Genomic DNA, 17,228 nt, shown 5'->3' with positions numbered 1-17,228 from the left:
ATAGTTAAGTGTAAAATACGTATACACACCAGTAATAAAAGAAAAATCCACATATTCCTTGTAATTGCAACATTTTTAAACTGTTAAACTTTTTGCTCACGCACTTGTTTATTAAGTGGTGAACCTCACTGCACCTTTGCTTGTGAACAACGGAAACTTTTGTGAATTGTCGTTTTATACACTCATTTTTTAACCTGTTTACTTATGGAATTTGCCAAATTTGTGTTTTTTGAGGCATTCTTTAATGTGCCTACTTTTTTGTTTACCTTGTTCCATCTTTTTTGGGACGTGTAGTAGGCATTACAGGGGTTGACAACATAAATGCATGTCCGGTGGCCCGGACATACTTTTAAAGGTATCCACGGATAGAAAGGCTTGTAGTTTTTAAAAGATAAACGTTATCATGAGTTAAAATCATTTGAGATTGAAACCCCTCTTGATGTTTTCGTTTTTATGAAATTTGTAAAATTAGTTAACTAGTAGGTCGCCATTGTTGTTGACGTCGCAGGGCGGTAACATCACATGGTTACGCTGCCGGGCTTCCAGAGTACGACTCTAGCGACATAAACATGTCATCTCTTCAACCCCTTTCAATTTGAACCCGAGAGGAACATGAATAAGCATGACAGCACTCTCGATATTACACTAAACAAGCAGCAAAAGCAAAATGAACAGGAAAGACGGGATAAGACGAGACGAGAGTAAGAAAAACAAAACTGTTCTGCCAAAATGTGCTACACAGGCGAAACGTCCTACAAGAAGTGAATCTGACACCCAAAATACTACCTTGCACTTTCAGCTTGTTTTGTAGAGATGCATGCAGACAAAAAATACTAAAGATGCCTTAAGAAAATACTTGAACGTAGTAATATCAAATGAAATATGCTACGTGACTAATGTGGTCAACAGATCAACAATTTGCTTTAAAGCTACCACAAGAAAACACAATGCTTAAAGTATGATGGTAACACATGCAAAAATTATTTTGAGGCAATGAAAAGGAAATAAAATGACTCAATAAAAACACAATAACACGCCACTTTTAACCAATGTGCGCATGTGTTGGACGTCTCGTCTTGTGACAGTGACAATCTACAGTACGGCATCACCCTGAGCCTCCATTGCGAGCATAAAACACCCTCCTTAGATTAAAACATGCACTAAATATTATAGATTTTTCAATCAATGCCAATATTTTATGCGTTTCTAATAACATATTTTAGTTAGGGCTGTCAAACGATTAAAATTTTTAATCGAGTTAATCACAGCTTAAAAATTAATTAATCGTAATTAATTGCAATTCAAACAATGTCTAAAATATGCCATATTTTTCTGTAAATTATTGTTGGAATGGAAAGATAAGACACAAGACAGATATATACATTCAACATACTGTACATTAGTACAGTATTTGTTTATTACAACAAATAAATCAACAAGAAGGCATTAAAATTATTAACATTTTTTCTGTTAAAGAAAGCCACCGATATAGATCAAATAAAATAAAATATAAATGTTAGTACAAGTTATAGTAATTTTATATTAAAACCCCTCTTCATATTTTCATTTTAATAAAATTTGTCAAATTTTCAATCAAAGAATAAACTAGTAGCTCGCCATTGTTGACGTCGCCCGAGCGGTGACGTCACACGGGCTCCCTGCCGTTCTTCCACAGTGTCTTTAACTACGTACGGTAGTGATTGAAATACACCACAAGGTGTCAATGGCGAATTTTAAATTACATAGAAACCAAGGGAATGAGTGTGTTTTGTCCCTCGACTGACGCCGTAGTTTCCTGTGTACTGGCCCATCCAGTACTTCACGGTCATTTGAGTACTGGCTTCACAACGTCTGAGTTTTATGTGTATTTTGCATAGCTATTTTGATTGGGAATGCCAGTTCTCCTTTGCATTGTTGTTTAACTGTGTGAGAATAAGGCCTCATTCATACAGATTGAAGCGCTTTTCTTTTTGTGAACATTTTTTTTTTGAGCGATAGGAATATTATTTTTGTTGTGCTTTCACTAAATGATACTTATGTTTGTTGCGAAGGAGTTTCCGAAGCTTATGCCAATAAACGGTGCAGTCCAATGAACGCCTGTGTCCACTCGCCTTACTCTGCCTCTTAGCTCTCAATGTGCAAATTACGGCGTCATTATAATCTGTCTGAGGCAATGCATGAGCAGGTCATTGTGCGCGTTCGTTAAAAGCATCAAACATTTTGACGTGATTAATTAAAATAATTAATTACCGCCCGTTAACGCGATAAATTTGACAGCACTAATTTTAGTAAATGAGAACAATTCTGGACTATTTCACGTCAATTTCTAGTCGTTCTGTGTTTTGATGACGCTATGCTATCCCAGTCAAAGACAACCTTCCAGTCTGTGCAGCCAGCCATGGCGAGTAAACACACCTCATCCGCTCACTCGCTCCTGCGTGAATGCACAGAACCTGATCACTGCAGCTGATTGATTGTATCTCAGTACCCACTTAACATTATACTACAAGACGGCATGTTTCTGAAACCACCAGCCCCCTGCCAACCACTGGGGAAAAAAAGACCACTCAAGAAAGAGAAAGTCACCAGAGGAGTTGAGGGAAAGCGACATGCACTATGAAAAGAAAAGCGAAAGAAAGTTCGAACCCAGTGGTGAGACCGCTGGAATTGGCTCGGCTACGATGAGACAAAAAACGAGGTTTAACGTGAGGTGTGCAAATCGATGCCCACACATGCAGACAAGTAAGTTAGAGAAAGGTTAACGAGTATGAAACCTATCAAATGAACATAGCATAATAATTCATCAGCGTGACTACGGAGATAAAAAAAATCGTCATAATGACTGTCTAATTTGAAAATCGTTAGGCATAATTGCCATTGTCATCTCTGACTTTCATTACGCATAAATCTGCCAACTGAGGAGGAGATGGACGGAGACCTGGCTATACTGAAGTATTTATAGAATTGGACAGAGGTGGGTAGAGTAGCCCAAAATTTTACCCAATTAGGAGTAGCGTTACTTCAAAAAAATATTACTTGAATAAAAGTTAAAAGTAGTCGTCCAAAAAATGTACTCAAGCACAAGAAAAAAAAAGTATTTGGTGAAAAGAATACTCAAGAAATGAATAACATTGTGAGTAACTGCTTGCATTTTTGTTGGATTTTTTAAAAACTCTTTATTGCCAAATGTATCACATTTGATGCACTTAGAATTCATTTAGAAATAATTATTTCAATTAGAAATCATTTTGAGACGAATCCAGAATTTTGAAATATCTTTCCTAAAAAAAAATAATGGATGCAAGTCAACTCATGGATATGTAGGTTCCATGAGAGAGAAAAAAACAGGGTTATAAATATTTGAGCAATTGCTTCATATAGCAGGCCTTTAAGGGTTAAACAATGTTTTTTTTCCTGAGCACAAAGTTCACTATATGGACTATTTTTATAATGGTACTGCATGATAACCCATTACATAACCACATTAAGCCAAAGAAATACAAAAGGAAAAAAAAAAAAAAAAAAAAATCATTGAATTCCGATGAGAGAGAAAAAAAAAAAAAAAAACATAAATGAAGCATTATTCGTCCAAAGAGCATTGAGTTTGAATTGTTTCTTCATAACAACTTTTTGGAAATTAAAAGGATCATAGCTTGTTCTTCCGTGGTCAATCGATGCCAAATAAAAACAGAAAGGTTAAAATCCACGCTTTCGAGTCATGTTGAGGGCAGCGCTCTATGTCAAGTACTTCATTTTTTATGGTGCTTTAAAGACACCACATGATTGAACAGGCTGGCGTGAAGATGGAACCCAAAGCTTGCGTCTGATTGGTAATAATAGAGTCATGTGTTTATTGTTGCGGCGTCTCATTGGTGAAATCGCTAGAGCTACCCCGGTAATACACCAGACTACTCTCGGCATCACTGGCAAAAAAAAAATCTAATATGTAGACTAAGAGGAAAAATGTAACAACTCTTGCGTAGCCTTCTCAAATCTACCCAAGTAAAAAGTATAGCTTAGTAAAACTACACTGAGAAGTACATTTTTCTCCAAAAGTTATTCAAATAAATGTAACAGAGTACATGTAACGCGTTACTACTAGAAGTATGCAAAATGTCCGATTCTTAGATTATTCGTGATTCGAGAACGATTCACAAACATCCAAATTCCGATTATAGACATATGTCAAGTAAAGCGGAACTAAAACACAGTCAGCGTCGTCTTGGGGACGCAATGAGGAACGGACCACATTGCGTCCCGAGAGTAAACATCATGCTTGTCATTACCCGGGTAATGACAATGCTAAACTCACGGCTCTGGCTCAACTCATGCCGCTAGATAAAAAAACTATAATACTTGACTGCTGCCGACAGCCGCTCCAAACTACGTCCAAATAATGCTACGGTAGAAAATATATATCATATGTATTAACTAGATGACAGACTCGACAGCATTGGCAGCACATGTACAGAAAACTAGATGCGAAATGACAGACTTGCTGGCGTTACTAAACAGCCGTCATCTTAAAGTAGGAGACTTCCCTAGAAGACTGTTGTAGCGAACCTTCCAAGCGTACCTGATTAACTTTTTGTCTAAAATACTCCTAAATCGGCAAAATCTTAACTTGAATCTATCTTTAAAACAGTTTTAAAACTTTCACATGTCGAAAGTAGACAGAAGGGAAATTATGGAATATCGGGAGCAATTCTAACAACTTTAACGGTTGATTCACAACAGTAAATTAATTGAATGTAATTCAGAGCTGCTGATACAGAATGGGGACTTGAGTATTTTATTTACTGTTTTGAACTTGATACTGAAATAGTCGTTTATTTAAGCCTGAAAGGCTTTTTGTACAATTTTTGTAACTAATATACAAAACATTAAAAGCAGCTAATGGCTTGGGGGGTTGGTGGGTTTCATCAATAATCGATTTATAATCGAATCGTAGCCTCTGAATCTTAATCGTAATTGAATCGTTAGGTGCCCAAAGACTCCCACCTCTAGTTACTACCCATCTATGGAATCTGAATAGGATGATTTGCAATACATTCATGTTACTGCACCGTTTTTCTGCACTTTTCATTAAATCTACCCCCCAAAAAATAAATGTTATTCAAGCAAATTGTTTTTTTTCCATGATTATTGGGATCAATAACTGACTTTCACTTATCGTCTAACCCTGCATTACATCCAAATTACAGAATTAGGAAAAAAAAAGGAATGGAACAATTGCTAACCCCTGCCCAATTAAATCATATGAGAGAGAAATATTAGCGATGATTACTGTCTCATTCTGAACAGTTAAATTTATTTGCAAAGTAAAATGGAATGTCATATGTAATCATCATATTTGTTAAGGCCAAATTTATTGTAATTCAAAAGGACAATAAAATAAATTAAGCTGGTGGTGAGGGTATTCACATTTAAACCATTGTTATCGCGCAAACAATTCCATACATGTGAATTGGTATGTTTTATTAAGATGGACAAAAAGTTAAACTCCAACTATACTGGATTTATTTTTCTTTTTGGTGGATTTAATAGTTGGATGAGTACAATATTTAAACACATTTTAACTGGCAGCAGAAATATGGTTAGAGACATTATTTGACAAGTCCCAACTGGGAACAACGTTTTAATTATATAAATGGGATCAAACAGAGACCTTCTCACATCAACTTTTTTCATTTCACTAATGTGGATTCCGACAATCATGTCATATTTGTGGGAACATTTGTTAGCAGTAAAGCAAATATACAAGCCAGCTTTATAAGTTGGTGTTAATTGCCACATCTGCTGCTATTAAAACAATCGTGATGTATGGCTTACAATATTTATAGTTGGCCTGGATTATAAAAAGCCGTGTTTCTAGGTGGGCTGGAGTACAGCATTAAACCAGAAACACTATCATTTTCACTTCTCCAATACAAATGTGCATTACTACTGCCCTCAAGCTATTATTTTCTGACACATTTCTTTGAATATACAGTAGAGTGCAAGAGGTTTAATTCAGAGGTGAAATGATCTATGAGGGCAATTGGTGTTAGCTAATCTCTTCTCAGACAAAGATTGAAACAATGAGTGTCTTGTTGCATGGGACAGGTGCTATCATTCACCAGAAAAGCAAAGACTCATAGGGCTCAGTTTACCAATGATATATGGGGGCCTCTGACATTGAGCCGTGTGTGTGCGTCCATACACCTTAAGGTGGATGTAGTGGAAACAATACATGGGAAGTGTGGCTTTTATTTTGAGCAAAACTAAACAGCAGCAATATCAGTGGCATGTGCAAAATGAGACAGGTTTGACAAGCTGAGAGATGGAGAGTTCACACAGCTTTGACAAAGGGTCTTTCCTATCCAGCAACTACAGACTGGGATGAGGACAGATCCTGTCAATGGATCCATGGCGCTGGAATTTCCTCACAAAACCTCAGGAAACTGACTGAGGCCACTGCTGATCCAAAACTACTGGAACTCCAGTGAACCCAAAACGTTGTTGAGAGGACATGCGTAGTCTCCAAAACAGGAGGCAGTGTGAGGGTATCATTGTGGAAAACAAGAGGAAAGTGAGAACTTTGGGAAGCCCAGAGGTGTGTAGTAACATTTACTCTGTTACATTTATTTGAGGAAACTTTGGATTAAAAAAATATTTCTAAGAGTAGTTTTGCCACACCATACTTTTTACTTTTATTTGCGTAGATTTGTGAAGAAAAGCTACACTTCCTCGCTAATTTGGGTTACACTAGTGTCGTGACATTTTCCCCCTTTATTTTACATATTAGATCAGAGGCGCTGGAAGTCACTCACAGCAGGGGGTGCTGAGGATCTTATTTGGTTTTTCCCATCCAAAAAAAAGCTGTTTTGGTCCAAATTTGTCATGCTTGTGTTTTCTATTCATCCAGGGCAAGCACAATGGCAGTACAAATGCATGCTGGATAGTTTACGCACTACTACTAGGCTACTACAAAGACAGCGTCCCATTGTTTTTGTATTGGAAATAAAAGTGCTCGTGTATTATAATGTAAGTCCCCGCAGGTAGATGCACAAACACATTTGAAAACTAAGGTCCAATAAGCCTCAGGCCATGTCTACACCTAGCAGGGTTTTTTTAAAAAACCGAGGATCCTGCCATAAGACGTCAGGAAAATATAATTACGTGCAAACAAGCAACTTTGTAGAAAAAAAAAAAAAGATTAAAAAAACTTCCACAGCCAACCGCATTCATTCATTTTTAAGTACATTCAGAACAATACACGAAAAATAATTGTCCATGATACAGCCATCCTACTTGTGTGTTCTTTAATATGAGGCACTGCAAGAGTTTGTAAATAAATGAAAGCAAAAAAAACACCTGTCTAATTTACTCCAAATGTAAACCATGTTTGACGTCGGGACAAAGGGTGTCGTGGTTAGTGACGTTTCCACAGTTAAATCTTCGGTTATCAGTGTCCACATGATTGCACCAGAAATGCAGAATTCGCAAATCTTCACTTCTGAAGGAGGTTTTACGAACCCTCATTTAAATGTGCATGTAGATGATAGGGCAAACCGTAGAAAAAGTTCTTCATTTTGCCAAATACCATGCTATGTATAGACATGGCCTCAGTTTAACACTCACTTTTCATAACACTCAATTAAATTGCACACGAATATCCAACAGCGCTCTGCTTAGCGGCAGTTCAACAGCAACAACAAACAGTAATATGGCTACAAAGCAAGCTATTTGTTCTCCACTGTCTAATTCTGCAGCTAACTTTTTCTTGCTGGGTACATTATAAACTATCAAAACCATCTTTATTTTTTACCTTTAATTGAAGTTTTGTAAAGAAAAAAATTGCTAATTCGTTTTCCTCTGTCAACAGTTAACTTTTCTGTTCCAATAGCACCTGACACAACGTGAAAAGGTAGAATGCAAGGGGTCAGATGGTGACCATGTTATTAAAAAAATTTTTTTTAACAAAAATATTTAATCCCCAAAGATAAATATGCTATTGCTTCAATGTTTTATTTATTGATTTATTTTTAACAACAACAACAACAACAAAAAAACAATCTCCCCTAATGTTTTTTTCTCCCCAACACCAGGGAGTGCTGCAGCACCCTACTTCCAGCGCCATTGCATTAGATTTTACTGGATTTTGGCCAGAGATGCCTACAGTGGCTCTACCAGTTACACAAGTAGTCCCTACAATAATCACATGACTCCATTATACCAATCAAAAACAACAATACAGTCACATGACGACGCTAGCTTGCAGTCAGAAGTCCTATGATCACACTGCCCTAGTCAGTCATGTGGAATCTTTCAAAAATAAACTATTTCACATAAAGCGCTGTCGTCAACATTATTCGAAAGCACATATTTTGACCACTCTCACAGTTTTAATTTCATGGTAGGAAATGTTTTCTCCACTAGAGGGCACTTGTGGACTTTGGATGAGTGATGTTTCATTTCTGTATATTTTTTCTAGTCAGAATCTGTTGGTTTTTGTGTATTTTTCGGGCCTAATATGGTCAGGTAAGAGGTTACTGTCCAGTATAATGTCAGCTCATACAGATAACGTTGTGCTGAGAAAACAAAATATACTATTGTTTTAAGAAAAAGGAAAACAAATTCAGAGATTATAATCAGTTAATCAGTTTTTTTTTTTTTTTTTTTTTTTTTTTTTTTTAATTTGTGCTTTATTTTTTATTTTTTTTATTTGCATGACTACATTTACTTATCTAATATAATTTTGAAGTAATGCTACTCCTGAGCAAAAATTTTGGCTACTCTACCTACCTCTGGTCACACCCATCAAATCTGTATTGCATTCCAAGCGGTGCAATTTTGTGTGTTTATGCAAGACAACTAAAGCTCAAGATTCACCCTTTTTCTTTGATAAGTGGTTGTCCTGGTCAGATTTGGTATGAATGCATGCGAGGGAGTTATCACAGCCTTGTGTAAGAGGAATGAAAATTCAATTGGATTACTTTAGTTCTTATCTCATAGAGAGATAATAGAGGAAATACATAAACACTTTAAGTAATTCATTTGTATGAAGAAACACCTCTACAGAGGAGGTCAAACCAAAGTCATGCATGACATCATGCTCAATGCAGTGAGTATCTATAAATAACAATACACTCTCAGACTGCTTTTCTTTTAATATATATTTTTTTTAGTATTTTTTTAAGAATATAATGTAAATCTGTATAAATTTACCTGTCTTAGAAGTCTCCAAAAGATTAATTTATTTTAATAATTGGCATCGTTTCTTTGTTGTCTGTAAGTTAAAGAGTGAAGAACATTGATGGGTGTCGTCTTCAGGGAAAGTGATTTGGCTTCCAACCATTGAGCTTCCTCTGAATGCTCAATGTTAAAGTTAAAACCAAATATTTCCATTGTTTTAATTGCAGTTGGCCATGTTACTCACATTACTCTTTTCTAACAGTTAAGAATGTACATAGAATACATTTTAGAGCAGTGGTGTCCAAACCTTTTGCAAAGGTGGCCAGATTTGTTGTGGTAAAAATGTGGGGGGCCGACCTTGGCTGACGTCCTTTACGTAGAACAATATATTTAAGCAAATTTTGGCAAGCCATTCTGTGTGTCACATTTGGTTTATTTTTTTCTTTAATTAATAATTTCAACAATCTCGCAACTAGCCTTTGTGGCGTTCTCTTTAGACTCTTGGGCTCTTGCGAAATACTGCTGCTGTGAAATTAAATGAGCTTCAGGTTGCTTCAATTTCTCGCTGAGTATCTTCTCTGTAATCTTGTCGTACATGTCAGCGTGTCTTGTTTGGTAATATCCCCTCACATTGAACTCTTTAAAAATCTCAACTGTCTCTTTGCAAATGAGGCAGACGCAGTTGTTGCGTATTTTAGTGAATAAATTCTCCAATTTCCACCTATCCTTGAAGCGTCAGCCGTCGCAGTCAACTTTTTTATGTTGATTGTCGCGATTTTAGAAAATTGGAAGTAAAGTGTTACACGGGGTAATTTTGCTTAGAGTGCTGCTGCCTTTTGGTGGGTATATGAGGAGCAGAATTTAGTGTGTAAGCTACTTCATATGCTGGTAGCAGTACTGCTGACTGATTTATTAAGTCTGTGTGCGTGCCAGACGTTATTGATTTCTTGACAGGGGCTGGGGGCCAGATGAAATTTGACCACGGGCCGCATTTGGCCCCCGGGCCGGACTTTGGACGTGTCTGTTTTAAAGCATTGCCTGTAAAACAAAGATTTGATGATGTTGACAGTCAAGCCATACACAATATTTTATTACTTTGCATTATTTACAGCACATATGAAAAATATTGATCCTAAAAATAAGGGATGTTACTGATCCGATCACGTGAAGAGACACGCTTACGAAGCCCAGTTCAAACACAAGGCTATCACATACGATTCAGTAAAAACTGTTGGCCAAAATACAAAACCTTCTTAACTCAATGATTGATATCTATTGCAGTTACATGTGAAGAAACGTTTAAGACATTTGCGTTGATCCAAAGTCAGGACAAACATTTTTGTGGTTGCTAAAAGAAAAAGTATTTACAATTACTGTAATTTCCACTGTAAGGCGCACCTGACTATAAGCCACCACCCACCAAATTTGACACAAAAACGACATTTCTTCATAAATAAGCTGCACTGGACTATAAGCCGCCACTGTCCTCACTGTATTATGGGATATTTACACCAAAAGATATTAACCGGAAACACTTTATTTGACAGCGGCATCATATGACTGTCATAAGACCAAATGAACCACCATGAAGGTTTGAACCAATGGGCTGCGAAGCTTCATTGCTTCAAGAACCTTCATTCGAGAAGACACTCAACCTCTGCTGCCACCGGCTGTCAACACTGTTGTTGTCCAGCATGTCACCTAGCATGCATTGCAGCACTACAGATGTAAATAACAATCAAAATTCATGTTCTGAGCTTATATTTCTTCAGTTACTGTTCCAGTTGTTTCATTAATTGCTATTTATGGTATTTGGTAACACTTTATTTGACAGTGGCGCCATAAGACTGTCATTAGACAATGTCATGAGCATTAATGATTGCTTAAACAAAGATGTAATTTACTGTTATCCGGCAAATTATCTCACTTAATGACATCTGTCATAAGCATTCAGTAATGCCCATGATAGTGTTCTGTCATAATTATGACGGTCTTATGATGCCGCTGTCAAATAAAATGTTACCTATAATACAAAATAAATCAACAAATAAGCTGCACTGGACTATAAAATGCAGGATTCAAAACAAAGGAAAAAAATAGCGGCTTATAATCCGAAAAAATACCCCAGTACTAATTAATCTTCGATTTTAACAAAATTATTTAACGAAATATCATGCGGACTACAGTTGCATTTTTCCTAACCCATCAAACCTCTTGAAACCATCAGTTTTTGCCAGTATTTTCGCCAGACCAAATGCCACAACCCCATCAAGTATCTTTCATTTGTCCAAAGCTAGTCAGTGTTGTCCCTCTGAAAAGTAAACCGTAAGCCCCATTGTAAACTTTCTTTTTACCAACAGTTGAGCTGCCAAGTCATAAAAATATCTGGCTCTGTTTGGGGCATTAAATGCTCAACTTCACTTCTCACTCAGTTTTGTTGGCAAACACATTCTGTACATCTTACATATGTGTTTGTGATAGCCGCTATTATGAATGATTTTGCCAGACAGTTTGATGAAAAAGGTGGGGCAAAGTGTGATGACTTCCTTACAAAATAATGATGATGGAGTAAAGCTGTCTGCATACAATAAAGGAATAATAGATCTCCTGACCTGCTGGCCATGTTCCACTCCAGGGCTGGGTTCTGGGAGTTCCTCTCACCGTCTGCAGATACCCCTCCTTTCATTCCTTCCTTCTCTGGCTTGAGTTGCTCCCATTGAGCTGTGCCAATATTGATGGACTGAAGGTCGACTTGGTACTGACGGTCCTCAACCTCCGAGCCCGGGTCACGCAGGATACCGAGGTTTAATGCACGTCTAAAATGAAAAAAAAAAAAACATTACTTTGTTACATTGGTACATCATGGCACATTGTTGTCAAATCAAATCATTTTATATGAATACAATGATCCCTCAATTATCACAGTTAAAGGGCACCAGAACCGACTGGGTAAAGTGAAAAACCATGAAGTAGTGTCACCCCCCAACCCCATGTTAACATACAAATTTTTGTGTGTATTTATTATAGAGCTGAAATGATTACTCAAATAAATTGAGTAACTCAATTTTAAAAATTGATCGAGGAATTTTCTCCGCCTTGAGGAATCATTTAATTTTTCCAGCTCAATCAATCAAATTTATTTTTATAGGTCATTTAAAAAACCTGAAAGGTCCTCAAAGTGCTTTACAACAAAGACAAACATGGTTCATGATAAATAAAAGGCTGGAAAGCATTGTACAATTATATTAAGAAAAAAAAGAAAAGAAAAAAAACAAAAAATGAGCTGTCGAAGGACACCAGAGAAAAAAATTGTAGACCTGCCCCAGGCTGGGAATACTGAATCTGCAATAGGTTAAACGCTTGGTGTAAAGTAATCAACTGTGGGAGCAATTATTAGAAAATGGAAGACATACAAGACCACTGATAATCACCCTCGATCTGGGGCTCCATGCAAGATCTCACCCCGTGGCGTCAAAATGATAACAAGAACGGTGAGCAAAAATCCCAGAACCACGTGGGGGGACCTAGTGAATGACCTACAGAGAGCTGGGACCACAGTAACAAAGGCTACTGTCAGTAACACAATGCGCCGCCAGGGACTCAAATCCTGCACTGCCAGACGTGTCCCCCTGCTGAAGCCAGTACACATCTAGGCCCGTCTGCGGTTCGCTAGAGAGCATTTGGATGATCCAGAAGAGGACTGGGAGAATGTGTTATAGTCAGATGAAACCAAAATAGAACTTTATGGTAGAAACACAGGTTCTCGTGTTTAGAGGAGAAAAAATACTGAATTGCATCCGAAGAACACCATACCCACTGTGAAGCATGGGGGTGGACACATCATGCTTTCGGGCTGTTTTTCTGCAAAGTGACCAGGATGACTGATCTGTGTAAAGGAAAGAATGAATGGGGCCATGTATCGAGAGATTTTCAGTGAAAATCTCCTTCCATCAGCAAGGGCATTGAAGATGAGACGTGGCTGGGTCTTTCAGCATGACAATGATCCCAAACACACAGCCAGGGCAACAAAGGAGTGGCTTCGTAAGAAGAATCTCAAGGTCCTGCAGTGGCCTAGCCAGTCTCCAGATCTCAACCCGATAGATAATCTGTGGAGGGAGTTGAAAGTCCGTGTTGCCCAAAGACAGCCCCAAAACATCACTGCTCTAGAGGAAATCTGCATGGAGGAATGGGCCAAAATACCAGCAACAGTGTGTGAAAAGCTTGTGAAAAGTTACAGAACATGTTTGGCTTCCGTTATTGCCCACAAAGGGTACATAACAAAGAATTGAGATGAACTTTTTGGTATTGACCAAATACTTATTTTCCACCATGATTTGCAAATAAATTATTTAAAAATCAAACAATGTAATTTTCTGTTTTCTTTTTTTCTCCACATTGTGTCTCTCATGGTTGAGCTTTACCAATGTTGACAATTACAGGCCTCTCTAATATTTTCAAGTGGGAGAACTTGCACAATTAGTGGTTGACTAATTACTTATTTGCCCCACTGTCAGAGATGTTTGTAGTCTAGGAAAATCAGGCACTTCTGGAACTATTATTTTCTACTTGTGTGATTCAAAAACATGCTTTATGCATTTCAATGAAGTTCAGTGTTTGCATTATTATTTTTTTACGCCAAATTTTACACTTTTACTGTCAATGAATATCAGCTCCAAACATCGGTTATTAGCCCCTCTAACCAGTGTTGTCAATAACACATGCCTTCAGTAACGAGCAATCTAACGTTCATTTTTCCAAACCAGTAATCTGATTAAAGTTAGTTTCCTTTGTGCCTGTGCGTTACTATTTTGTTGTTGCCTCAATGTACGTAGAATGAAGAATACTGTAGTCATGTATGAAGAGCATTTCGAATAGAAAATGCTGCTCCTGACATCGCATGTCACGTTTTCTCACAATGCTGTGTGAGCGCTGTCTGGTGTCTGCGGCCAACAACATTGCCTGGCTACCTCGTCAGGACACTAATAAGAGGCAGGAGAGATACCACAAACGGCTGCATTTGCTCACTGGAAATACAGCCATTACTTCACATTTCTCTCCAGTAAAGATGACAAAAATATTTCCGTGCGTTGCGAACTTTGCGTTGGTTCAAAAAGACTGTCGACCGCTAAAAATTCCACATCCAATTCATGGAATACCATGGAATTACACCACAATGCGACAAAACTCGAAACAAAGCCAACAGGTAACGACAAAAGCCATCAGTTTTACAGTTTACGTACATTTTATAGGTACAGGTTAACCATAGGCGGAGTTTGACTTTTGTAAGGGTGTGTGTTTGGGGCAATTTGTCATGTATTTGTTTGTTTCAGAGCTCCGGAGTGGCTAAGCTAGCGTGAGTCAATGGTGGTTTAAATCAACTCCATCAACTAATTAACCCCCCCCCCCCCCCCCCAAACTCAAAGATTAAGCTTTATGTAAAAAATTCAATGACATGCGATGATTTTTTTCCTTTTGTCGTTCTTATGTTAAGGCAGCAAAGAGAAAAATTGGTAAAAAGTTACTTATAGATTAAAGTAACTAGATTACTTTTTTGAGGCATAATCAGTAATTAAATTACCTTTTCAAGTAATCTGTGACAACACTGCCTCTAACTACTTATAATTGGTTTCGGTCCTGAAAAACCCATAGCAGTCTCTAACCTGTGCATCCACGCAAATCTGGTAAGAGATGGAGAGAGTCTTTATGAAAGGGTATTGCTGGCTGCGTAGTTCAACTACTACAAATCGCGATTCATCAGTGCCAAGAAAAGATGATGCATTTGAAAGACAATATGCACATGGATTCACAAACTAAAAAGGAACAATCCCAATCGAGCATCTGCTTATGACATCACAACTTTGAGTTGTTATGATATGTTTATTTGTGCCGGTGAATTCAAATGAGTGCTTAAATGGAATAAATAAGAGCTTAAAATGACTACAGATGTAGCGGCAGGCTGAGTAGTTTTATTTAGTTCGGCAATGTCAGTGCTAATTTTCATACAGAGTTTTCCTCCCTGAGCCACACGAGAAAGGCCTACATAAGTGCGTTATGTTATGACATACATATTGAATACAAAAACAACACTGATGGGAGATCACAGATGCATAACCAGTGTTAGCTGGATTTGTTGACACACAAACAAGTGAAACAGATCCTTAATCAACATTTGGAACCACATTTATCAACATAGTTAAATATGAATCAAGACGAGGGCTCGAGTATGATTTGGGTGGGGTATGTCAGTCTACATTCATTAGGTCTTTTTGTAACAATACCGCTATGTCCTGCCCATCCCCAAACTCTAGCTTTCACATTAAACAACCCAAGTTACTTCATATGCTTTCCAAATTATCTCTCCACTTGAGCCCATTTAGCAGAGCCTCTTACTCATAATCAACATAAAATGACAGTCTGCAGCCAGGTTTCTTCATTGTTGAGCTGCAGGGTCACCCCCCCGGTGATATAAATATAAATGATAAACATTTTTCTTGGTCATGTAGTCAATTGGAACCTATGATTTAATATCAAACGATACATAGTACAGCCAATCGTAGGAAACAAGAGAGCTTCATTTCTGACAGATAAGGAGGAGAGGAACTTTGGGAGCTTCCCTTGGGGTGCCATAATAATTGAAGCCAGACCGCTTGCTGTACATGTGTTTATGGGGGGCTGGAGGGGGGCACTAGCAGTTTGACATATTTGATTGGTCATGTGAGGACCACACTGCATGGCCAAAAGACAGAAGGCCTTGGGAGAGTGTAGCACTCCCCCTACCCATGTGCAGATATATGACCTAAAACACAAAAAACAAGGCAGGTGGAACACACCATGCATTCTCATATGCTTTTATCACACATCTGCGAGCCACTATGTTGTGGAAAAAATAATAACAACTAATATTTGACACCCTTTTCCAGATGAGGAATGGAAGAAAGGGCGGGAAAGTACTTGAGGAGTGGTGGTGGTGGAAGGGGGGGCACCTTAGTTTGCCCATGTTCACGAGACAACCTAATTTAGAAGCTGGGAAATACCAGTGATTATTTTTCCTTTTAAGACAAAATGCTGCTATTTATGGACGGACAAAAAAAACAAAACAAAACAAAAAAAAAAAAAACTAAAAGAAAAAGAAAAAGAAAAAAAAGATCAAAAAGCATCATAACTGCTCCTGGAATTGTGGCTACGTGGTGATTACAGTACAGTGGTACCTCTAGATACAAACTTAATTAGTTCCAGGACCTGGGTTGTTAGTTGAAATGGTTGTATGCCGAGTGGGATTTTCCCATAAAAATACATTGCAATTCGATTAATTCATTCCAAAGCCCAAAAACTGACGCTAAATCCTTCATAACTACTGCAGGTACAGTTACAAATAGCAATTACACATAGCAAAACAAATAAATTATATGCATAAATCGGAATAATAATAATATAATAATAATAGAGTGGCACCTCGATATACAATCGCTTCGACACACGATCTTTTCGACATCCGACGTAAAATTTGACTCACTTTGTTTCTTCATCCGACGACATGCTCGAAATATGAAAATTTATGACAGCGCCGCAGTTTCTATGTTTTCCCGCAAGACCAACATACAGCGGATTTTTTTGTGAGAGAAATCAACATGTGTTCCAAGAATGCTATAGTAGGTTTTGAATGTCAATGCGCACTAATGGCAAGTGTGTAGTCAAAAATCATACCCACATACGTTTTTCTGCAATTAAAAATGAATGGAAAATTTGGACGAGCGTAGCTGTCAATGGCATGGACGGCCTGCAAAAATGCTATATATCCCCAAAAAGTGCAACACACCAAAAAAAAAAAAAATATATATATATATATATATATATGCCAAAAAACCAAAATCCATTTTGCCACATACCACAAAAAAATGCCACATGTTAAACTACCACAAGGCAAAAAAAAAAAAAATAATGCCACATGGCAAAATCAATTTCGCCACATAGCAAAAAAAAAAAAAAAAAAAAAAAAAAAAGCCACATGGCAAAATCAATTTTGCCACATGGCTAAATCATTTTGCCACATG

At 37.5% G+C, this 17,228-nt stretch overlaps 1 protein-coding gene across 2 annotated transcripts in view; it reads right to left on the bottom strand.

Annotated features, from left to right (window-relative positions):
- The window catches only part of LOC130914348 (intermembrane lipid transfer protein VPS13B-like), a 625,421-nt gene that overhangs the window by 247,837 nt on the left and 360,356 nt on the right, over nt 1-17,228 (bottom strand). For both annotated transcript variants that reach the window (XM_057833447.1, XM_057833446.1), the window contains exon 32: nt 11,790-11,993. In XM_057833447.1, coding sequence (XP_057689430.1) covers nt 11,790-11,993 — 204 coding nt within the window. The remainder of the gene's footprint in view (nt 1-11,789; nt 11,994-17,228) is intronic.

The sequence above is a fragment of the Corythoichthys intestinalis genome, chromosome 4, assembly GCF_030265065.1.
Source record: "Corythoichthys intestinalis isolate RoL2023-P3 chromosome 4, ASM3026506v1, whole genome shotgun sequence".
NCBI lineage: Eukaryota > Metazoa > Chordata > Actinopteri > Syngnathiformes > Syngnathidae > Corythoichthys > Corythoichthys intestinalis.
This window is presented reverse-complemented; position numbering and strand designations above follow the sequence as displayed.